Genomic DNA, 25701 nt, shown 5'->3' on the forward strand with positions numbered 1-25701 from the left:
GATATGTTATTGAACCTGTCATGGCATCTGTTATGAAATCCGGTTGATTATGCAGCAGGAAGATATACTGCTTTCTATGTCAAGAATGGCAATCCACTGTTCAATCAATTCATGCAGTTATTTTGGAGTACTGAAGGTTTTTGTGGGTGCCTTGTCATTTTACCACCCATCTCTAGCCGGTTCCATCAAATGCGAGTAAAAATGTCTCTAGCCTGCTTTTACCTTGCCTGCGTTTGGACTGAAGAATTATGCCTTTAACAATCAGCAACAATACATCATCATTTAATTTCCAAAACGTGAAAGTGTTGTGCATATCTAATTCAAGGTTCATGTGTTTTCGTGTAAATTTTAGTTTCAAGAATTAATGTTTAACCATAAGACATGTGATAAATGAAACTGAAGCACATGGAAGTCCATTGCATGCAAACGGCTAGGGTAATGTTACTTTAAAAAGTTAACAGGTTGGATCAGAGGCAGCAGTTGGGCTTGCTGAACTGGAGACATAGTGATTGCACTGCTTACAATCCAAAGAGGTTTTATGTTTTGGGTGTTAAAGTTAACTTAGTGTAAAGACTGTGTGCTTATTTGTACTTTTAATTATGTACTGAAATGATTTAGGATCTGTTTTAAACCATGGGTTGCTGCAAGCTTTTAAAAGCAAGTACCCAAAACTCATTATAAACATAGTTTACATAGCTGCATTAGTTAAAGTGTAGTTTGCAGCTGAGTTGGAACACAAAGATTGTGTACAAATGGACCTTTGGTTGGCAACAGACCGCTGATTGGTTTGTAGCCAGTTAGCGATGACGAAGGCCTTCTGCCTGCCAACAACTGCAGTTGGTTCTTCAGCAGCTGAACAGTTTGCATGTGTGAGCAAGATAGGGAGAAACCAGAGGATCTTCCTAAGTTCGGGTGTTCACTCTGTTATCCACAGGAAAAGCTACTTTAAAGCCTAAAGAAAACTAGTTTATTTTGTCTCAAGCAGTTGTTGTAAGCCATGTCTTTGCACTATCAATTAAAAGTCCTTTTAGAAGTATGAAGCTCCTGGAAACCAGGAAAGATATCCAAAGAAAGAAGACCAAGAAATAGCATTCTGTTCAACACAAAAAATATCTTAACAGATCCTATAAACAAAGACCATTGGAATTTTCCCAGTTTCCCCCCCACCAATCTAATACATCAGTTTTTTTCATGTGTTCACGCATGTGCATGAGGGGGAATTTGTAAGCTGATTAGATTTTTTACTACTAGCATTATACGCTGATGGTTCATAATTGTAATCATCTACTTAGTTGTAATAAATCTTAATTCTTGTTAATTACAAAACCTGGTCTGAATTTTCTGTCAGCCTGGGTCTGAAAGTCAGGTAATTTGGGAAATTCTGTGTATTTAAAAAAAGTTAACTTTTGTGATTGATGATTCTGAGAACAGCAGGGCTTGATTTTCAGTATGCTCCCTCAGTGAAGCATAACATCAGTTCAAAGCATTTTCAGAGAACTTAAGGCTGGAAACCCCAGTCACTTCTTCATATCAAACCTAAAAGTCAGACTGTGATAGCTCAGTATGCTATGACATCAGTACACCATGGAGATAGATGAGCCTTAAGAAGATTCTCTGATTTTAACTTATGTGTGTTTGCTGGGAAAATGTTAGTTAGGGTTTGGAGCTGGGACAGTGTTGAAGCAGAATAAGTCACTCCAGACAGTACAAGTGTTGCTGTTAGCAGACCAGACATTGTTAGGGAACAAGAGAAGTCCAGGGAGTAGTAGCTGTGTGATGTGGAAGCAAATCTAAGATTAAAAAAAGCTCTAAGAGCCATTCATAGTCCAGTGCAGCTCAAAACAGGCTGAAGGAAACCCAAAAACAGTTTTGTTGTATATTGCTGCTACAAAGAAAGAGTTTAAAGAAATTTGATGGTACCTCAATGAATAAAAGCTAAAATTGTACAAATGAATATCCACAGTCTTTGTCGTACTGAAAACTTGGTTTCAGGAGACTTGTTTGAAATGCTGAGAAATTGAGGTAGTCCAAATCAGACAGACTTTTAGGACATTTCCAAAGTTAGATATTCAAAAGTGAAGAATTGGAATCTCTTGTAGGTAAGATCTGTCTTGATTGCATTAACTATTTAAAGTGCAATTTATGGGCTGTTTAGCTAGAGTTTGTCTGAACCTGAGTTCACCTTGTGTTAATCCTGAATGTTAGAAAATGAATTATATTTACTTTTTCTAATTTTCTAGTTTGTTTGTTCCAAACCATGGAATCTTGTGGTTTTATTACATTAATTAGTACTTGTGATCTCCAACTTTATCTACTTCTGAACTCAAAAAAAGTTACTGATACTTAATCAGAAAGTAACAGAAATGTAACGGTCTGGTCAGACATTTGTAACATAAGCTAAACTTCCTGAATGTTGCTTTGCCTGATTTTAAGAGTGGACACTATGAAAAAGGTGGTAAGTACAATTTTAAAAATATCTTGTGTGGAATTAATTTTCTCTTATATCTGTTTGCTTTCCTTCAATTTTAACAAACAAAAGAATTGAATTTATTTTTGCTCACAGGTGCACCAGCATTCTGAATACGCAGTGTGCAAATCCCAGTCCAATTTCCAATAACTATTCCATCTTGCCTACATTCTTGCCTATCTTGCTTTTGTTCTTCAAATTTTGTTGCCATTGCGAGCACTGTTCTGCATTTGGTTGCCATGTTCAAAGTCCAATGAAATTGGCAAAGTATGTTTTATCTCTACTAGCTTTGCTTTTAATTGCCAACAGTTAGAAACTTCTGTGGCTACCAGATTAACTTGTGGAGATAATTTTAATGCTTATTTCACACAGATGCACTGCTATGAAAAGATGTAAAAGGTGTAATCACCAAATATTATTTCCTGATGCCACTTTTTTAATGATATGTCTTTAGGATTTTGTTCTGCAAGCCAAATAGAACCCCTCTTAAATCCAAGCATATAAAGTATTCCAAAAGGATTTTTAAAACATATTATTATGAAGTGCCTAGTTACCTAGCTCAAAATTTTTGAAGTTGTTGGCATGATAATGATATCACGAGTGGGACTTGAAGTGTGTGGGAAAGAAACGTGAGAAGCAGAAGCTGGTTAAAAACCCAATCAGGCTTCCTCTTTCTATTCCTTGAGGCTTGCCAAATTCAAATCCCTGAGAGACTTCCAACGTTGAAATGGTCATTCTTTGCATACAGTGCAATTTCAAACACAATTTTTTTTCTGTTTAGTTTTGTGTGAAAAGTTGATTACTGAGACACTTCTGTCGGCAGATGGATAGGATGTGATCCTTTATATGATTAGAAACAATTGATGACCTAACCATAGGATGCAGAGTTAATTTTAACACTTGTAATGTCTGTTTTAATCTGAAAACATATTCCACGTACTTGGACAAACTCATCTTGTTGCTAGATGTCCTGATTTTATATGTAGCTGTGGATGATCTTACAACCAGAAGGCAAGCAGGAGCTGATAAGAGTTATCTGATTGTTGAAATAAAACCTGCTGCTGTTTCTGTTGACTTATAATTTGCATTTGTGATAAGAAGAATTGTGTATCTGCACGCTTCATTTCACACCAGGCACACAAGGAGCCGTTGGGCCAATTGGAGCTTGCCTTGGCACATGGGGACTGATCGCTGTGTGCCAGAAACAGCTCTGACTGGTCCTACTTTCCAAAAGAGATAGGGAATTCAAAAAATTGTACCATGCTGAGCTTGCCCAAGATGCCCAGGCTTTCAATTTTTAACTTACATTTAAAGAACTTGGTCAAATGTAAATGAGGATCGATGCATCTGCTCTGGCAAGGTGAATTGCAGGATTGACACTCTCTCTCCCTGACCAGCTCCTGATTCTCCAAATCTCCGAATAGATCTCCAAATCAAACTGAGTTACAGAGATAAGCTCCAGTTTACTATCTTTGAACTGTATGTAGATGTGTTTCACTTCCCAGCTCTGTGTTGCTCAACTCTGTTAAGAGTAAGGCATCTTCACGTAAAATTCTTTTAAGACTGAATTCAAATTTTCAAACTGCTCAACTGGGACTTAACGTCAAATTCTCTGAATTTCAAAAGCTGAGCAGAAGTGGATGCTTTGTCAACTGGTCCACCTTAACTGGGCTATCCATACAAGTATTGTGCCTGCAAGCACAGATCAGAGGCATGGAAATCTACAGTGAGTAATTTGCTTCCTGACTCCCCAAAGCCTGTTCACTAGCTACAAGGTACAAGTCAGTGGATGTGATGGACTGATAACTGCATCTAAATCAACATTCGAGAAGCTCGACAGCATCCAGGACAAAGCGGTCTGCATTGTCAACACCCCATCCCCACTGAGAAGGAGAAGCAGTATATGCCAGAAAAATGATTCACCCTGCCTCCTGAGACATTAACTTCCAAACCCATGACCTGTCCCACTTGGAAGGATAAGGATAGCCAATGCAAGGAAACACTACCACAGTTTCCCCTCGGAGACACACACCATCCTGACTTGGAGTTATGTCACCATTCCTGTGCTGTTGCTGGAGAGGACTCACTCCTGAAAAGCACTGTAGATAAACCTACTCCATGTGGTCAGGAGAGATTCAAGAAAGCAGCTCACCACCACCTTGAGGGCAATTAGAGACTGGCAGTCAATGCTGTCTGCTAACATCCCACTCAATTTCTTTTTATTAAAAACCGTCAAGAGCCTTCACCACCTAAGGATAGTGCCTTGAATTGCTCTGGAAGTAATTCTGCAGTGTGGAAAGAGAAACCATGAATGCATTGATTATTTTTATCTTGATGGGAGTTAAACAAGGCACAGTGGAGCACAGGCAGTGGAGATAGGTTATAATGTGAAATGTAGCAGTCGAGAACAGTGCAACATAATTTGCTGCTTCACACCGTAACATCATAATGCTGAGACAGTTCTTCTAATATCCGTGTGATTGATCATACCATAAAAACCTGGAGTGTGTTTTTTTCACTCCTCTTAAATTCTACAGAAGTATTCCAAGCATACCCACTGATCTGGACTGTCATTGAAAATTTTTGAATTACCTACTGGTAAACACTTTGACATTTTGTAGTTTCACTGGCCAATCAGGCATTAGCAAAAAATGACTCTTGAGTGGAGGAGGTGATGTTTGATTTGTTACCTTTTATTTCAGAGTTACCCAAAGTCATATTAATACAGTACAAGATAGCCATTTCATTTGTACTAAGGAGAACTAAATTTTTAAAAATGTATATAATTGATTAGCAAATGCATATATCCATAGATTTCAACAAGAGGTGTTAAATAATCGTGTCTGTATAATTTTAGATTTGCTATCCAGTATAGTGAATTGTCATTCAATCTTTTTCATTTGCTCTAAATTTCTGATTCAAGTGCTTTATGAGACATCAAGTATACCCAGTTGGTCTTCATTATGGTGATACATTTCTCAGTGTGCAATATCAGTAGTAGCAAAGAAAACCCCACTGAAAATTAAGATGGAGTTGAGTGGTGATATTTGCTGTCTCAGGTAAAAGTTTTCAACAATTTTCATTTCAGCAGATTCTTCTTTTCTTATGCACAGTATGTCTCAAATTATCTCATGATGCTGTTGCATTTTCGTAAAACTTAAAGACAGGAAATGACCTGAAACTGGCTTCAGGATATAAAAGCATGGACAGATGTAGGGAAGGGCTGCAAAAAATACATTGTGTTTGAAGTTTTGTCTTTTCTTCATTATGTCTCATTTCTTATTCAAGTCCCATACTCAATCCCCACTTTTTTTTCCTGTCCCATTCTCCAACAAAGCTGATTTGTCTACTATTCCTGACTTTTATTGTTAAACGGAATCTTAAAATGGTACAAGTAAGGAGGTTGCAAAATTGACAAAACTCAATTATTCATGATCCTCCAGACTGGCTATATCTAGAAACCTAATATGTTATCTAGAATTGTCTTGTCATCAAAATGACTTTCAGGCACTTTTGTTTTTGAGGATTTTTGTTAAGTTTCTTACTATATTTGTGTTCATTTACTGTTGAAGAAAACATGATCAGGAAAAGCTATTTGTTTCTGCTTTTTTAATAAAAAAAATGCCTAGAAATCTAAAGAACTCCAGAATGGCTCTGAATGAAAAGATTATGACATCTTATTGCTTCATATGACACCCTTATTGATTGAAGGACATTTCAAAAGAATTAGTTATTATTAACACAATCCACATCTAAACTGCAAATACTATGCTATTTTCATAACATGCAAGTATTACAAATGAAGAATGTTTAATAATGGTAAGGAAAGAACAACTGCCCTTGACTTCAAAGCTACATTCGGCTGAATGTGGCATCAAGAACAAAAGTAGAGTGAATGTTTAGAATCATACTTGATGGATGGATGGTTATGGTTGTTGAAGATCGGTCATCTCAGCTCCAGGACATCCCTATGGGAATTTGAATCATAGAATCACATAGCGAGGAAACAGACCCTTTGGCCCAATTCATCCATGCCGACCAAATTTCCCAAACTAAACTAGTCCCACTTGCCTGCATTTAGCTCATATCCCTTTCCTATTCACGTACCCATCCAAAAGTCTCTTAAACGTTGTTACAGTACCTGCATCTGCCCCTTCCTCTGACAGCTCGTTTCACATACAAACCACCCTCTGTGTGAACACATTGCCCCTCAGAACCCTTTTTCATCTTTCTACACTCATGTTAAAAATATGCCACCTGGTTTTGAATTCCCCACCCTAGGGAAAAGACCTTTACTACTCATCTTATCTGTGCTCATCATGATTTTATAAATCTGTGTAAATCTTGTCCCTCAACCTCCTCGCTCCACTGAAAAGGTCCCAGCCTGTCCAGCCTCTCCTTATAACTCAAATCCTCCACTCCCAGCAACATGCTGGTCAAATTTTTCTAACCCTCTCCAATTTAATAATATCCTTCCTGTGGAAGGGCAACCAGAACTATACATAGTACTCCAGAAGTGGCGTCACCAATGACCTGTGCAACCTCAATATGATGTCTCAACTTCTATACTCAGTGGTGCCCTGAGGGATTTCCCTAAGTCGAACCATCTTCAGCTGCTTCATCAGTGACCTGCCGCCCATCATATGTCAAGAAGTGGGGATGCTCACTGATGATTGCACGATGATCAACGTGTTAACAATTCATCAGACACTGAAGCTGTCCCTGTCCATACCCAGCAAGACCTAGAGAACATGTAGTCTTAGGCTGATAAGTGAGAAGTAATGTTCGCACCATATAAGTGCCTTCCAATGATGAATAGCAACAAGATGAAATAGAACTTGAGGTTCAGTGACATTACCATCTCTTAATTCCCCACTGTCAGGATCGTGTGGATTGCCATTGACCAGAAATTAGACAGAACCAGCCGAAAAAAAAATACTGTGTTGCAAGCAAAGGTTATAGGTTGTGAATTCTATGATGAATAACCTGCCTCCTGACTCCCCAGAATCCGTCCACTGTTTATATGTCTGGTGTGTGATAAAGTACACCCCATTTGCGTGGATGAGTTCGGCTCGAATAATACAATCAAAGTAACCTACTTGATAGGCACCACACTCCACATTCTTAAACATGTACTCTCTTCACCACTGATACACAGGGGTGGCAGCCACGCGTACTATCCACAAAATGCACAACACCAACTCACTCAACCTCCTTTGACTGCTCCTGCCAAACTTATGATCTCTACTACCTAGAAGGCAAATGCTTGGGAAAACCACTGCCTACAAGCACCCCTGCAAGCCACAGACTATCCTGACTTGGAACTGTATTGCCATTCCTTCACTGTTGCTGTATCAAAATCCTGGAATTCTTTTCCTAATAGTATTATACCTCCACACGGACAGCAGCAGTTCAAGAAGGCAGCTCACCACCACCTTCAAAATCGGGGATGGGCATTAAATGATGCTCACAATTTATTAGAAAAAAACTTCTGAGTAAATACCCGAGCTTGCTTTTCACTTCATAATAGTTCCTTTGTAGAAATCCATGGACCTCTGGAGCTTGGGAATAGTAGAACACATGAGGAAGCAGTATGAGAGTGAGGGTAGAACAGGAGGCTGAGGAAGCCCTCAGAAACAGGAGCACAGGAGCATGGGAGGAGCAGAGTATATCATAGGTAACTGCTTCCTCCTGTTCCTATTGACCATAGGGCAGTCATCCAACTCACCCACCCACAAAATCTACTATGAGTTGTTGACCTCAATTTAAATGCCACTGATACAGAGTTTGCATTTTCACCTTTAGGTATGTGCAAAATTTGTACACTTGACAATATGTATCGACTCCTGTTGGCTCTTCATTTTTCTATTTTTATAACCTGAGAAACAATGATTAATGGAAACCTACAAGGTCAGCAGGATGTTTGAAGTTATTTCATAGATATTTTGTTTGTTAGCGATAACTCCATAGCCCAGGAATCTAGTAACTACTTGCAATGGTAAGGGGCACTGTGAAACAATTATGCAGCTCTTACACTATGTAGTGCGTTCCAGGGAAACTTTAAATCGCAAACTCGGGAAGAAAGTGTCGATGTATGTGTCAATGACGTTCTTTTATTTGTAAGAAGACAGTGTTACTGTTGCCACAACATACTTTGGCACGATCAGAAGGATTGTTGGCAAACACCAGCGCCCATGCAATGTCCAGAATTATTTGCTTCACTACTATCATCCTCATTAGATTTTGCTTTGTTTCACATATCTTGTGGCTTCTCACTCTTCCCACTACTGTATTTCACTTTGAGATGCAAATTTAGCTCAGCTGGATTGGGGATTAAGCTCCATCGTTCAGTACAAAGATGCACTACAACAGAGTGGTTATAATAATCTGGGTTTTTGAAAGTGGGTGTCACAATGTATACTCATTGTGGGGGCTTGCTATGGGAATTCTATTGTCCTGTTCTCAACATGTCATATCCTCTGGATGCCAACTGCTGCTTGCTCATGGTTGGGTAATTTGCTGCCATCAATCCACTTTTGTATGCTGAATCGATTGGCCTGTCTATTATCAATGGTAGAGGAGAGACTGCTGGAGAGTCTCAACACAAGAGGCTGTTGTCTTACATGGCACAGTATTGTTTATTCTGTGACAGCAATAGGTAAAATTACAATTCGTTACAGGAGCTCGGTACATCATGTCTGCCCCATCGAGAACTTATAGAAGACTGTTTCTCCACCCAAGTCTGTGTGACATTACCAGGTAGGGTGGAGCCCAATACAGCTAAATGTTAATTCCTTCAGAACCATTAGAAATGAAACTAACCATAGTCTCACCAGACTGTACGGCAGCTCACTCGTTACAGAGGGAGAGATGACAAGTGGGGGTTCAACCAGAGAGTTACCATGCCTCAGGCGAGGGGAGAGGTTGAGGAAAGTTCTTGATGATAACCTCAACCAATGCAGGGATGCAACCCACCCTGTTGGCATTGCTGTGCATCACAGACCAGCTGTCCAGCTAACCTACCGCAATAACATAATACAACAACTGTCATCATTATCTCTTCCCTTTTGCAGTACTCAATCTCTTTTTCTTATATATGCACACAAAAATATATAGTTGAGTATTTTTTTAAAATTGAACATTACCTTCAAAGGATACAAGATAAACCAATTATGACTGAGATGAGGAGAAATATATTCTCTCGGAGAACGATAAGACAGTGGAATTTACAATAACAGATAACAGTCAAAGTCAAAACATGGTGTGATTTCAAGAAAGAGTTGGATATAGTACTTGGGGTGAAAGGGATCAAAGCATGTTAGTGAAAAATTGCAACAGGCTATAGAATTGGATGATCAGCCATGATCATAATGAACGTGGGAGCAGGCTAAAAGGGCCAAATGGCCTACTCCTGTTTTTATTTTTTGTTTTAATGTTGAATTTGGTAGGGCTTTTGAAGTTCATTCTTTGACTTGCGTATGTTTCTAGAGGTCATAAATAATAATTGGCTTAATGTTCGCCCATTACCACTGTGCTCACTGACCTACATTTGCTCCCTCTCAAGCAGCATCCTTTTTTAAATTTTTCATCCTTGTTTTTGAATTCTTCCATGCCCTTTCTCCTTCCTATCTTAATCAATTCCTCTAACCCCACAACCCTCAATATAAAAGGCCTACTGTAATTCTAGCCTTTTGTGCTTTGTAAGTGAAAACTGTTCTGCGATTGGAAAAGCATATATCCAAGCTCTTAAAATTCTCTCCTTATGCTCTTCCACACCCCTGTCACTTTCCTCCTTTTCGACACTGATTGATACCAAGCTTTTGGTCAGCTGACTTATTGTCTCCTATATGACTTGGCAACAAGCTTTGTTTTATAATGCTCCTGTGAAGTCCCTTATGTTTCATTACTTTGTAGGTGCTATCTTAGAATTAGAGAATTAGAGTCCCTACAGTGTGGAAACAGGCCCTTCAGCCAAACAAGTCCACACCGACCCTTGGAGCGTCCCATCCAGACCCATCTCCTTATAACCCATCCAAACGACACACCCCTGAACACTACAGGCAATTTAGCACATGGGAGGAAACCCACCTAGACTGGGGAGAAGGTGCAAACTCCACACAGTCACCTGAGGATGGAATTGAACCCGGGTCCCTGGCACTGGGAGGCAGCAATGCGAACCAACCGTGCTGCCCATTGTTAATTCTCAGTTAAGAAACTAATGATTCTAATAAAGAAAATTGGCCTTAAAGTGATAATTGATAAAGTGTACGCGGACCAAATTGGTTTTTGGGGCAACTTGATAACAGATGGCTGATGAAGTTAAACAAAGTAGAAGTAGCTGGAGCAGCTTGACTAATGTATATATATTGCCCTGCTATCATCAAATCATATCAGTTATTAAAAGCATTGCAAGATCAGGACCTTGAAAAATAGAGATCGAGAGATATCCAGCTACAAACAGATGTCAGAAAATAATCTCACAAAAATAACTAATGGGATAGTCCTTGTAAGAGAAGAAATGGGAGGACTGGAGTGGCCAATTACAGTAATAAAAATGATGTACTGTGTAAGAGAGACATTGACTGATTCTAAGTCACAGCTTTTGACGACATCAATATCTTGAGCTCCATGCTCTTGGGCTAAACGTCTGGAGACAATTCCCAAAGATTTCAGTGTTTATTGCATATTTTTCTCAATTAGTTTGAAAAAAAACACACACATATTTAATGCGTTTTGGAGAAAAAGATTTATCCAGTCTTGAAACTGCATAAGACAAATGCATTCAACTTCAGTCCTGAATGATTTTTATTATAAATAGTTGTTGTTCTTGATATTCAACAATGACAACATTTTAAGAGTCATTTTGTTCTCTTCCTGCCTTGGCTCGGACCACGCATATGATTTGTGATGGACTGGTTTAATACTTAATGGCATGCATTTCCAGAAGCAAGTAGGCAACAAAGTAGCACCAGGTTGTCATTTAGACTGTGAGGATAAATGTTCTGTGCGAAATGAAAAGTAATTCGCTAAACACCCTGCAGGATACTTCCACTGTGCTTCTGACTCACCTTTGTACCACTTTGCAAATAAGACCATAAGCCCAAAAGGCATAGGAGTGGAAGTAAGGCCATTCAGCCCATCGAGTCCACTCTGCCATTTAATCATGGCTGATGGGCATTTCAACTCCATTTACCCCCATTCTCCCCATAGCTCTTAATTCCTTGCGAGATCAAGAATTTCTCAATCTCTGTCTTGAAGACATTTAACATCCCGGCCTCCACTGCGCCTCGTGGCAATGAATTCCACAGGCCCACCACTCTCTGGCTGAAGAAATGTCTCCTCATTTCCATTCTAAATTGACCCCCTCTAATTCTAAGGCTGTGCCCACGGGTCCTAGTCTCCCCGCCTAACGGAAACAACTTCCCAGCGTCCACCCTTTTTAAGCCATGCATTACCTTGTAAAAGTTTCGATTAGATCTCCCCTCAACCTTCTAATCTCTAATGAACACAATCCCAGGATCCTCAGCCGTTCATCATATGTTAGGCCTACCATTCCAAGGATCATCCGTGTGAATCGCTGTTGGACACGCTCCAGTGCCAGTATGTCCTTCCTGAGGTGTGGCCTCTTCCACTGTGAACAGTATTTCAACTGCTGATATCCTTCTTCCTATCTCTGTCTGCTCCCTTTTATTAGATGCTAGTTTATTTTACAAAAAGGAGTGTGTTAGCGTTTATTCCATTGAAGAGTTCTGAAAATGTGCGCATCTGGTTTGTATGGTGTGGGCATATGAAGATTCCAGAAAACATTGGAAAGTGAGGGTAGCAGTGGATGGTAGTAAATATGCAAGTAACAGCCCAGGAAGGTGCTGTGATGGTAATCTAGGAAGAGAAATCAGTCCTGGAGTAGGGTAAGGCAGATAGGAGCAGCAATCATACCTGAACTGCTCTGGTCAGAACATTGATTTTTGTTCTAATATTGCAAGTGGTGCCTGGGTGTGTACTCACCAGTTCAGCCACCTGTAACCACTATGAATGTGCAATTTGCCTGGACACCTTTCATCTGTCAGCTAGGCATGAACCTCCTATTGCCCTGGTCTGCAATGATGATGTTTAAGAATCAAGAAACTTTTATAAAGCTCATCCTGAATCTTCTCCATTCCAATAGTTAACTATACACCTCAGATAAACGCATCTCCACTTTGAATGTTAATACTGCCTGAAATCCTAAGAGATACCAAACCCATCCCCAAATGTGCAATTGTTACCATAATCAGTTCAGGTCATGTTGACAGTGTGCCAATCATACAAAACCCAAATTGAATTTTGTGGCTTTTCCTTTCAAATGTTTGGATTGAAGTTAAATTTCTTCCACGTGATTCTATTTTGGTATATGATGTCTAGATTGCCCTGATGCATTGCTACCTTGTACTATCTTCTATTTTCTATATTAGGATTTAGAATTTTCAACGTTGAAACAATTGTTATTTGTCCTTAATCTGTGTCATTCAAGTGGTATTTTCATTAGTCATTCAATACGATTTGTTTTATCAAGATGTATTATAACAAGAGTCGGAGCAACACATGAATTAATTCAACTTTAGAGTGAAGTAAATCATATTTTAATCTTTCAGCCATTCATAAGTCTACAAATAAGAGACACAAACTAATGACTGTTTTAAGAACAGATTACATAATGCATCCCATTATTTTCTCGTTACTTGATCCTGCTGTAGTGTAAGTTAACATTTCACAATATCTGTAATGTTTGCAGAAGATTGAAATCTGAACAAAGAAATATGAGACATTGCCAAATATTTTACATTGGTTCTTGACTTGGAAAAAGTTATCAATCAAGCAGTAGGAGGAATTAAGCAATGAAATATTTGCTATGTGAGGATGACATTTGATTAATTATAATACCCTTGCTTCAAATAACTTTGTAAATTGATGTCTATTATAAAAGAGTTCAAGCTATTTTAAATCTGAAATCATTGTTGTGTAACTGTGGTGATTATCATTTTGAGATGGAATTTGTGCAATTGTTTTTGTTTATATTGTTATTGGATATTGATGATTAGGTCGCACAATGGATATAAAGGATGAGAAGTTGTAGGTTAATTTAAAGGAAACTGTGTGTTTATAAGTGTGTAAATTATGGAAGAGCAAACCCTTAGTAAACCAACACTCCTTGTTGCATAATACACCAATGCGTGTTGCTTTATGTTCCACAAAACCCTATTTTCTTCTAAAACAATCTCAATAAATCAGTATTAGTCAATGGTGGTTTACTCAAATTTAATATCATAACTATAGTAATGGTGGATTTCTCAAGCCAAAATTGTATCCATGTAGAATATTATTTATCCACTGTAATCCACTTTGTAATATGATAACATAATATGACAATTGTAAAGATTTGATCTTCAATATTTTCTGAACCGAAGGTATGTTCCACCCTGATGATAAAATTATTTTAAAAATCTGAATAGCTGCATGTTTTTTCTTCTTCTTTTGCGCACTTGTTTCGCAATTATCCTGTTTAGTTGCCAAAATCCAGCTGAAAATATCCTTTGTTTCACATTTTCTGCTGTTCTCGACAGAACCAAAGTTTCTTGTGACCAAATCAAGCAGCTTGAAACCTGCTTCCATGGCTCATGCTGTTGTGCAGCCATCTTTAGGAAAAACAGTTCAGAATGACTGGCCTCATTTGTGTCATTTTGTTCTCGAGCTTCCTCTTGGAACGCATGGTCGAAATGGAGAAATCTGCTGGCTTGAAATTCCAACCTTGGTCGTGAGCCCTATTTCCAACCCAGATCAGACAAAGGTTTGCCCACTTACCTTTTTGAGGTTTTCACCCAGACTGGCTGAACACCCACGATGCACAGTTGGCTTAAAGGTAGAGTACTCAGGATGGTGATAGAGGATTTTGTTTTCAAACTGGAGGCCTGTGACCAGGGATCTATGCTGGGTCCACTGTTATTCGTCATTTATATAAATGACTTGGATGAGAGTTTAGAAGGTATGTTTGGTAGTTTTGTGGATAATACCAATAGTGAACACTTTATGGGAATACCTTGAGGCCTTGATCAAATGGGCCAGTGGGCTGAGGAATGGCAGATGGAGTTTAATTTAGATAAATGCAAGTTGTTGCATTTTGGTACATCAGACCAGGGCAGAACTTACACAATTGTAGGGCCCTGGGGCATGTTACAGCATAAAGAGATCTAAGGGGACAGGTTTATAGCTCCATGAAGTCACAGGTAGACAGGGTGGTGAAGAAGACTTTTGGCATGCTAGCTTTCACTGGTCAGAGCATTGAGTGTAGGAGTTGGGATCTTGTTGCAGCTGCACAAGATAAGGCCACATTTGGAGTACTGCGTGCAGTTCTGGTCACCCTAGTCTACAAAGGATTTTGTTAAACTAGAAAGAGTGCAGAAAAGATTTACTCACATGCTACCTGGACTGGAAGCTTTGAGCTGTAAGGAGAGGCTGGATAGGCTGGGACTTTTTTTCCTGGAGCACAGGAGACTGAGAGGTGACCTAATAGAGATCTATAAAGTCATGAGAGCATAGATAAGGTAGATAGCCAGTGGCTTTTCCCAATGGTAGGGGAGTCTAAACTTAGAGGGCATAGTTTTGATCTGAGAACGGAGAGATACAAAAGGGTCCAGAGGAACAATTTTTTCATACAAAGGGTGGTGTGTGTCTGGAACGGGCTGTCAGAGGTAATGGTGGAGATAAGTACAATTTTGTCATTTAAGAAACATTTGGACAGCTGCATGGATGGAACAGGTATGGAGAGATATAGATCAAACACAGGCAAATGGGACTAGATTAACTGTGAAAACTGGGCGCATGCAAACGTTGGGCCTGTTTTCCTGCTGTAAATCTCTTGGACTTTATGACTCTATGACTTCTAAAGCAGAAGTCTTCAGAATAGAAACTGTCCAGCAAATAACGTATGCAGCAGTTGAATGGATCATTGCAGAAACCATGCCCTCTTTTTATGAAAATAGTTGCTGTCTTCCACATTTAAAGGTCTGGGAGTTACATTGAAAGCTACTGTAAGAAGGTAATTATATAAGACAAGTATGGGTTGAGGTGCCCAGTGGGTGTGAAGGTGTACATGGGATAGGATAGGATTGGTAGGGAGGTGGGCTGCCATGTGGGTGAAGGGTACAGGGGACAGATGGTTGAGAGTATAGAGTGGTAGTTGGATGTAGGGCTCAGTTAGGTGTCCATGAAAAAGGCGGGGTTGCAGGTAAAGGTTGGAATGGGTTTTGGGTGGGGGTGAGAATTAGTTTAAGTGAAGGGGCTGGTCAATTTTATAATTAGTAAGAGGTAGGAGCCTATTTTAATCCCTATAACTTCTCTTGGGTAACTGCTAAGGTAAATAAGCCGGAGTCCTCTGAAGTTTCCACCCATAGCTGGGGACATGTTCAGAGCACTGCAGGTACCAGGTAATAGTCCTTTGGAAGTTTGAACTTCCTGTGCAATTACTACTTGTTGTTTTGGTACCTCTGAGAGGTCTAGAGATTCTTGAAACCTCTGTGCATTTGCCAGACCCCCATCACTCACATCCATTATTCATTAGTCGCTGGCTCCAGTTTACTTAGCCCCTGACAGGGATGGTTCGTGATCAGCTATAAATTAAACCAGACCCTTTGTAAACATTTTTCTGGTGTGAGTGAATCAATAGATTTTGATGCAATGAACAGATTTTGTGCTCAGTAGTGAACAATGCTTCGGCTTACATTTGCTTTCTGTGGGTGTTTAATTTGCAACTGGCAACTATCTGTGAGCCAAACAGTACCTTACTCACTATGTAGGATCTGTGATCTTTGTGAACAAAGGAAATAATAGTGTCTCACCAAATTATCTGGTTTAAAGTGATTTGCTAATGAGGCAGGGTGATGTGAGAAAAGAAAATTTGCACAGTGAGTATTTAGAGTATGGAATGCACTTGCTTGAAATGTAGATAGGGCAGCTTCAATTGATGTATTCAAGAGGGCATCGAATGATGATTGGGGTAGAAATGGTGTGCAGTGATATGGAGATTGGCACCAGATGCAGACACATTTGGCTGAATGGCCTCCTTCTATGCTGTAACAATTTTGTAGCTTTTCTGCAAGATTGAAAATTCCTAATAAGCATCAATTCCAAACATTGGATTCCTGTTGACCATAAGACATAGGAGTGGAAGTAAGGCCATTTGGCCCATCAAGTCCACTCTGCCATTTAAATCATGGCTGATGGGCATTTCAACTCCACTTCCCTGCACTCTCCCCGTAGTCCTTGATTCCTTCTGAGATCAAGAATTTGTCGATCTCTGCCTTGAAGGCATCCAACGTCTTGGCCTCCACTGCACTCCGTTGCAATGAATTCCACAAGCCGACTACACTCTGGCTGAAGAAATATTGTCTCATTTCAGTTTTAAATTTACCCCATCTAATTTTAAGGCTGTGCCCACGGGTCCTCATCTCCCCGCCTAACGGAAACAACTTCCTAGCGTCCACCCCTTCTAAGCCATACATTATCTTGTAAGTTTCTATTAGGCCTCCCCTCAACCTTCTAAACTCTAATGAGTACATTCCAGGATCCTTAGCCATTCATCATACGTTAAACCTACCATTCCAGGGATCATCCGTGTGAATCTCTGCTGGACACGCTCCAGGGCTAGTATGTCCTTCCTGAGGTGTGGGGCCCAAAATTGGACACAGTGTTGGTGTTGCAAAGAATGACAGAATTTCAGTTTCTTCTTGCCTTTGGATCATTTTAGTTCTGTATAGAAGGTTAATTAATGGTCTATTGAGGCCAATAGGTGGAAGCCAACTGGAATTTTCTAGTCTGTTTATGGGCTTTTCACTTGGAACTTGACCAAAGAATGGAGGTGACTTCACACTGGCAGACATTAGAGGGGGTATGGAGACAGCATGCTTTAACGCCAAGACCGCCCTCCCTCACCCCACACACACACGCACGCACGCACGCACACACAGTCTGGCAGCTGTGGACTTCCTAAATTGAATCATCTTCTGTCTTCTCCTTGGAGAGTGCCTCCTTCAATTTCTCACCTGAAGATGTCATTCCTTGCTAGTGTATGTGTTTGTGGTTGCTGTCATTCACCTCCAAACTTCAAATGTTTGACCATAAACAGTGAGTATCAATAAGATACTCTGGTACAGAGCATTATGATTTAATCTTGATTTGTCCTTACATGACTTCTGCATGTGTGCACTTCCAGCAGGGGTTACTTCTCTAGATCACTATGTGATCAGTTATAGGCTCTATAATCTAATCTGCTCAAGATCAACCAAGAGAGCCCAGATGTTTGATGGAAACTTGAAAGGCCTTGGAGCTCAGGAATTCTTGCCCGCTGAGTGAGCAATGATGTAGCACAGTGGTTTTGTCACACAACACAATAGAGTGGTCTCATTACAAAGATAAAACTTCATCTGCATAAAGAGAGTGGTGATTGCTCCTAATAATGCAGTCATGGACAGGTGCATCTATAACAAGTAGTTTTCTGTGCGCCCAAATTGAGTAGCTTTTTTTCTTATTGGTTCACTTGCCATCTTCTGACAGCTCAGCCTACCTACTAACCTCATCCCACCTCCTTGACCTGTCCGTCTTCCCTGGACTGACCTATTCCCTCCCTACTTCCCCACCTATACTCTCTCCACCTATCTTTTTTTCTCTCCATCTTCGGTCCACCTCCCCCTCTCTCCCTATTTATTCCAGAACCCTCACCCCACCCCCTCTCTGATGAAGGGTCTAGGCCCGAAACGTCAGCTTTTGTGCTCCTGAGATGCTGCTGGGCCTGCTGTGTTCATCCAGCCTCACATTTTATTATCTTGGATTCTCCAGCATCTGCAGTTCCCATTATCACTCACTCAGGCTGGTATCTGTTTCTTTCAGCCTGCTGGATCAGTGGTGATCGGCATTGAGGTTGCCCACCCAGAACAGATTGTGTGCCTCACTCCTTTTCCAGGTGATGCCTGACAAAGAAGAGTAGATTCATCAGCTGAGAGTAGGTAAAAATTAGTAGGATGTTTCCATGCCTATGATTGACCTGATGCCATGAAACTTCATGCAACCCACAGTCAATATTCAAGGCTGCCAGAGGCACAAGTAAATGTCTTATTCTACTGGTTCTGATGGACTTTCCTGCTAGTGAGACAGGACATACCCACATATGATGATCGGTGAGGCCTGTAGGATGCTGTCATACTCACATATTTATGTTTGACTATTCTGTGAGATGACTGTCTGAACTTAGGCACACATTCCACCAAGTTTGTAGGGAAGACTTTGCTGGATTGCCTGAGCTGGTTGTCCACTTTTCAAATATCTGAATCTAGTATCTTGGTCGAACTCAACAGGGTGTCCAGTTTGTTTTTATACTTAGTCGCTGTGATTTGAAACGACAGTGTCTTGCTGGGCTATTTTGTGGGCAGTTAAGAGCCAATCACATTGATGTGGATTTGGAGTCTCTCAGTAGCCAAACGAGGCAACGTCTTCCTTATAGAACATTAATGATCCAGTTGAATTTTTACAACCATCCAGTAGCCCCACAGTCATGCTGACTGATATTAGCTTTCTCCCAGTTTTTATTTAGTTGTTTTTTCCTCGAGTGAATTGGAATTCACAAACTGCCATGGTGGGATTTGAACTGGCACCTCAAGTTGCTTTGGGAGGTTCCGAACTCAGTGGAGCAGAGGAAATTCTTCTTGTATCCTTACTGTATGAAGACTTAACAGTTTTTGTAGAAGCCTGTGAGTCTGAATAAATGACTACTCGCCTCTGTGAATATAGAGCCCAAGCCCTAATGGAAATTAGGAAGAAATATTCTCCAAAAATCGTGTTTTCCTTACCTCCCTGCCTCACTTCCCTTTCCTACTCAGTGGATTACTTTAGTGAAATTTATCATTTCGCTACTGTGGGTGGTCCCGTTAATTGCTGGGGACAAATATTGTTTTTAAGCACTTAAAAATGCCGTAGCAGAAGTGACTACTTCACCCCCACTCCTCCAACAGACACAATTTTGTTCCCGTTCTGAGCAGAACTCACGCTCTCTTCTGGCTGCGGGCAGCTCGTTCATGTGTATTTATCTAAACCGACAACTGGAACTGTACAATTTGCGCTGTAGTATTCCATCTGCTGTCCCCTCGCTTGTTGGAGCCGTACGTTTTATTCCGCACACCTCTGTGAGCAAACAGTAAATGACATCATCTAACTGATTATGACCACAGGGTCAGTGTTCAATAAGGAGAGGCGCCAATTCCCATGCAACTCCTCCAGGGTACACACCAGAAACTGATACTGCAGCCTCCGCACTGAGCTCATCCTCGAACCATCGGGTTAATACTCACCGCACGGGACTCATTCCAACAGAACTGGAGCGTTGCTAACCTGGGAAGAGAAATTAACCACCAATTCAAAAGCTCCACCCATCAGTTCGTGCTGTCTACCGTAGCAACTGGCCCTTGTGCAGTTCACCATCTATCTACCTCCTTGGGAGTGCCCAGGGCAAATTTGCCCCTCCGCACGGGCACCTTTGAATCATTCTACTCATGTCCACTCTGGTTGGGATGTCTCCCGGTTGCAACCCATCACATCAGGCGCCCTACAATGTCACGGATGGGCGTTTCAAACAGCTGCAAGGTACTCTCACTCGGTGCTGTCTCTGCGTGAGGCTAATCCCCATGTCGTGCTCCGTCGAAACTGTACATGTAACGGCGTAAGAGGCGGAGAAGTCTGAGTATAAGACACGCGAATGTGGCTTTGTCAAAATGCAGGAGATCGAGCCTTAATGAATGACTTTCCCAAAGAGGAGACAATTCATAAGCAGTGGTTGAACATTTTTAAAAAAACGTAAAGATGTAGGCGTTAATCCTGGCCATCAGATGGATGCATGATCAATGTGTTTAAGGTATAAAATAATGTAGGATGAAGCATACAAAAGGTTATCAAATGCTGAGACTTTGCTTAAAAACTCAAAATTTGACTGATGACTGGAAAGAATGTTACACTCAGAATATTGACAAATTGCAAGTAATTTGTTGAGGCTTTCTAAACGGCTCCGTCTGACCGAAGTACACTTTAAACGTTAAAGTTTCATAAATTGCGCTTGGGGATTGTCTGCACTGCCAAGTACTTTGGACTGTGCCTTGTGCTACTGAGCACCAGGAAAGTTCAAAAGAGTGCCATTGAGGCAGTCTGAGCATATTCCTGCCTCCAGTTACTTGCAATCTGGCTGCAGAATCTCCAGGCTCCTTGTTTCAGTTTTCCTCAGTCGGAGCCAACTTCAGTGAAGAGTGATTGGGTCTCTTCGCAATGAGTTTTACCAGCCCTGTGCATTGAGCAGCAGAATCTATGACATCCAAAGTTTCTTCCTCTGATGGTGTAACTCTTCATCATCACATTATACAGTTTAAACAAAACTTGTGTTCAGGTTATTGTTAAATAAGCAAAAATAACCCTGCTAAATTGCCCTCTCATCAATATACTTTTCCCTGCTGATGATGTTGGGTATGCTGTGTCAGTATTCTACACTAAGAAGGAATGAGGGACTGCAGGAAACACAGAACTGCTACTGCAGAGTCGTAGGGGAATTGTATATAAAATGTATAATTGCTTGGTAGTATTGAACTTAAAACTTATCAGGATGAGGATGTAAGAAACGGACTTGGGGGAACAATTGAGACAGCATGAGAAGAGGGCGCTGATTCTTTGGATGGTCATTGATGTGGAGATACTATAGTTAACTGCCAATCATACTCCAAGAAGACAAGTGTACAGTGATTGGTGAGGGTGTTGATGTGGGAATGCAGTAGAGATTGGAAGCCTCCATCACCCATTCTTTCTCACAATGAGGAAGGTGCAAAATATGTCTGAATTCTTCAGCCTAAAGAGTCTTTGATGTTATTATATGTAGCTTCTAATGTGCATTTGCATCTCACTGTGGGCCAGAATGACCATCTTAAATTGATTTCTGGTGTAATTTTTAGCAAAGTCCAACTTATTTAAGAAATTATGTTCAGTAGCATAATCACATTTAGAGATTCTCCAAGTCTTGCAAACACAGGCTGGGGAGTTATTGCTGTGCATTATTGTACATTCTGCTGTCACTTAGCAGCTCTGTACTCAGTGTTGAGCCAGGAATGTAGGATAGTTTAATATTGGCCACTTCTAGGTGAAAATTATCTCACTGATCCTGCCAATTCCCAAACCACCCCTTTGTACTGTTACTTCTCCTAACTTGTGCATCCATGGTGGGAAGATTAAGGCTGAGGACCTTACCAGCAATCTTATGGGTATAGCTACACCAGATGGACTGCACTGGTTCAAAAAAAATGGCTCACCATCACTCCCTTGAGGCTATTTAAGGATAGTCAACAGTGGTAATGCTGGCATTACTATTGAAAGAATAAACAAAAAATTGGGAACTTTTTTCCTCTTGGGTAGATTTTCTACCTGTGGGACTGAACTTCCACCTGCTGTTCTGGAGTTTGAATGCTAACATTATTTCCTAGATTGTGATTCAATCATTTTAGGCACTTGTGAAATGTTCGAGTCAAGAAGAAATGAGGACAGAAGATGTCACAAAAATGGCTGCAGGACTCCATCTGAAGCCCTAAGCTGTAATGGAGGGTACCAGCTGGTCAGTGTTAGGGTTGACTGGAAAGGAGAGAAGGCTGATATATTGGCTCCTCTGCCTATCATGGAATCTTGAATCCTTTACCACACTGTCTCCTGGGTCATACTACAACTCCACGTGAAGCTTCCAGAAGTGTCAGCAGAGTAGACCTCAGCACTGATTCCACCCACCACCATTTGTATGCGCTGTGGTGGTGGAGGGGAAGAGATGGACAATGGTAGTTCTAGGGTTCTAATACAAAGATTGTATTAAGTGCAATCAAGGCTGAGATGGAATTTTAGTAAGTTGCACACAGTCAGAAAGGAGAAATCACGTCCAGAATGAGACATAGCACGAGTCAGTATATCGTTGGGGAATTTGGAGGCAGCATGGGAATTTGGCGCAGAGGGAAAGTGATGCTTTTTGCTTGCTTTTTTTGTTCAAATTTAGCAAGGTTTTGTTTTTAGCTGGATAAATTGAAGCCCAGCATTGGGCGCCCAACCAAAAGAAGGAGTGACATTACAAATTAACTGTATGTTCACTGGTAATAGCTGCGAATTTGACTCTATATTATAGGTTACTTTGAGATTGAAGATGAATGGGAGAAATATTCAGATTATAAACTAAAAGATCAGTGAAAAATTTTTAAAAAACAAATTAAAAACTAAATAAATAAAATAGGATTGCAGGGCAAGGCAACGTATTATACCTGCATTATGTAGGAACTAATGAAGCCCATGGTGGTCAGACGTGAGTATAATGACAATCACTAAGGAGAAGGTGCTGTGGAAGCTGTAAGTTAGGAAAGTGGATAAATAACTGGGGCAAAGTAGACTATACCTTAGAGTTCTGAAGGAGATATCTAAGGAGATTGTAGAGGCATTGATGGTGATCTTTCTGTATTCATTGGAGTCAGAGAGAGTCCCAGAGGATTGGAAAAAGGCTAATATAACTTCCCTGTTGAAGAAGGGAGGGAGGCAGGAGCCAAGAAATATAGACTGGATGGCCCGTCCTTACTCATTGGTAAGATTTTAGAGTTCATTATTAAGGATGAGATTGTGGAGTACTTGGAGGTGTATGATAAAATAATGCTGAGTCAGCAGAACTTCAGTGGGGAAGGCAAGTCTGAAAAGTCTGCTAGAGTTCTTTGAAGAGGCGATGAGTAAGCTGGACAAAGGAGAGCCAGTGGAGGTGATCTCTTCAGATGTCCAGAAAATCTTTGACAAGGCACCCTACAAGAAGCTGCTAAATTTTAAATCCCACGGTGTTAGGGGCAAGATACTAGCATGGATAGAGGATTGGCTGATTAGCAGAAGACAGAGAGTGGGATACATGAGATAATGGGAACTGCAGATGCTGGAGAATCCAAGATAATAAAATGTGAGGCTGGATGAACACAGCAGGCCAAGCAGCATCTCAGGAGCACAAAAGCTGACGTTTCGGGCCTAGACCCTTCGTCAGAGAGGGGGATGGGGTGAGGGTTCTGGAATAAATAGGAAGAGAGGGGGAGGCGGACCGAAGATGGAGAGAAAAGAAGATAGGTGGAGAGAGTATAGGTAGGGAGGTTTGGAGGGGATAGGTCAGTCCAGAGAAGACGGACAGGTCAAGGAGGTGGGATGAGTTTAGTACGTAGATGGGGGTGCGGGTTGGGGTGGGAGGAAGGGATGGGTGAGAGGAAGAACAGGTTAGGGAGGCAGAGACAGGTTGGACTGGTTTTGGGATGCAGTGGGTGGAGGGGAAGAGCTGGGCTGGTTGTGTGGTGCAGTGGGGGGAGGGGACGAATTGGGCTGGTTTAGGGATGCGGTGGGGGAAGGGGAGATTTTGAATCTGGTGAAGTCCACATTGATACCATTAGGCTGCAGGGTTCCCAGGCGGAATATGAGTTGCTGTTCCTGCAACCTTCGGGTGGCATCATTGTGGCACTGCAGGAGGCCACAATGATGCCACCCGAAGGTTGCAGGAACAGCAACTCATATTCCGCCTGGGAACCCTGCAGCCTAATGGTATCAATGTGGACTTCACCAGTTTCAAAATCTCCCCTTCCCCCACCGCATCCCTAAACCAGCCCAATTCGCCCCCTCCCCCCACTCCACCACACAACCAGCCCAGCTCTTCCCCTCCACCCACTGCATCCCAAAACCAGTCCAACCTGTCTCTGCCTCCCTAACCTGTTCTTCCTCTCACCCATCCCTTCCTCCCACCCCAAGCCGCACCCCCATCTACCTACTAACCTCATCCCATCTCCTTGACCTGTCCATCTTCCCTGGACTGACCTATCCCCTCCCTACCTCCCCACCTATACTCTCTCCATCTATCTTCTTTTCTCTCCATCTTCGGTCCGCCTCCCCCTCTCTCCCTATTTATTCCAGAACCCTCACCCCATCCCCCTCTCTGACGAAGGGCCTAGGCCCGAAACGTCAGCTTTTGTGCTCCTGAGATGCTGCTTGGCCTGCTGTGTTCATCCAGCCTCACATTGAGTGGGATACATGAGACTGTTTCAGAATGGCAGCTGGGTCAGTGTTGGGACCACAACTATTCACGTTATGCATTGATGATCTGAACTAATAACTGAGGGTATTGTTGCTAAGTTTACAGATGACCCAAAGATAGGTGGAGGGACATGTAGAGTTGAGGAAGCAGGGGGGCTGCAGAAGGACTTGGGGAGGCTAGGAGATTGGGTAGAGACATGGAAGATGGTGTATAACATGGGAAAGTGTGAGATATAAACTTTGGTAAGAAGAATAGTGGGAAATGGGGAAAGGCTTTGGAAATCTGAAGCACAAAGGGACTGAGGAGTCCTAGTTCAGGTGAAGGTGAACATGTAGGTTCAGTTTGTTGTTAGGAAGGCAAATGCAATGTTAGCGTTCATTTGAAGAGGGCTAGAATACAAGAGCAGAGATGTACTACTGAGGCTATATAAGGCTCTGGTCAGACCACATTTGGAATACTTAAGCAGTTTTGATCCCAGATCGAAGGATGGATGTGCTAGAATTGGAAGGGGCTCAGAGGAGGTTTACAACAGTGATCTCGAGATGACAGGTTTGTCATCTGAGGAGTGGTTTAGGAATCTGGGTCTGTACTTGATGAAGTTTCAAAGGATGAGAGGTAATCTGATTGAAATAGAAAGAATTTGCATAGAGTAGACACTGAGAAGGCATTCCCACTAGTAATAAAAACTAGGACCCAAGGCCGCAGCCTCAGAGTGAAGGGATGACCCTTTAGAAATGAGATGAGGAGGAATTTCTTTACCAGACAGCGGCTGATCTGTGGAACTCATTGCTGTAGAAGGCTGTGGAGGGCCGTGTATTTAAAACAGATATAGATAGGTTCTTGATTAGGGAAAGAATCAAGGATAATGGGGAGACAGTAAAGAGAATGGTGGAGCAGACTCGATAAGCCAAATGGTTTTAATCAGTAAGGGAATCAAGGAATTTATGGAAAAGGTAGGGAAGTAGAAGTGAAGGCTATCAGGTCAGCCATGATCTCGTTGAATGTTAGAGCAGATTTGATGGGCGGAATGGCCTCCTATGGCATATGATCTAATAGTGGATGGATATCCCAAGTGAACAGGGCTGGACCTTTTTAACCTGCATCT

The 25701-nt window shown here is 41.3% G+C and overlaps 1 protein-coding gene across 4 annotated transcripts in view; it reads left to right on the forward strand.

Annotated features, from left to right (window-relative positions):
* The window catches only part of LOC125455723 (spectrin beta chain, non-erythrocytic 1-like), a 247207-nt gene that overhangs the window by 89869 nt on the left and 131637 nt on the right, over positions 1–25701 (forward strand). Inside the window, exon 1 of one of the 4 annotated variants that reach the window (XM_048538088.2) lies at positions 19734–20131. The exons of the other annotated variants lie outside the window; for them this stretch is intronic. Coding sequence (XP_048394045.1) covers positions 20041–20131 — 91 coding nt within the window. The 5' untranslated portion in view covers positions 19734–20040. Of the gene's footprint in view, positions 1–19733; positions 20132–25701 lie in introns of those variants that run through there. 4 annotated transcript variants of the gene reach the window in all.

The sequence above is a fragment of the Stegostoma tigrinum genome, chromosome 10 (assembly GCF_030684315.1).
Source record: "Stegostoma tigrinum isolate sSteTig4 chromosome 10, sSteTig4.hap1, whole genome shotgun sequence".
NCBI classification, from domain to species: domain Eukaryota; kingdom Metazoa; phylum Chordata; class Chondrichthyes; order Orectolobiformes; family Stegostomatidae; genus Stegostoma; species Stegostoma tigrinum.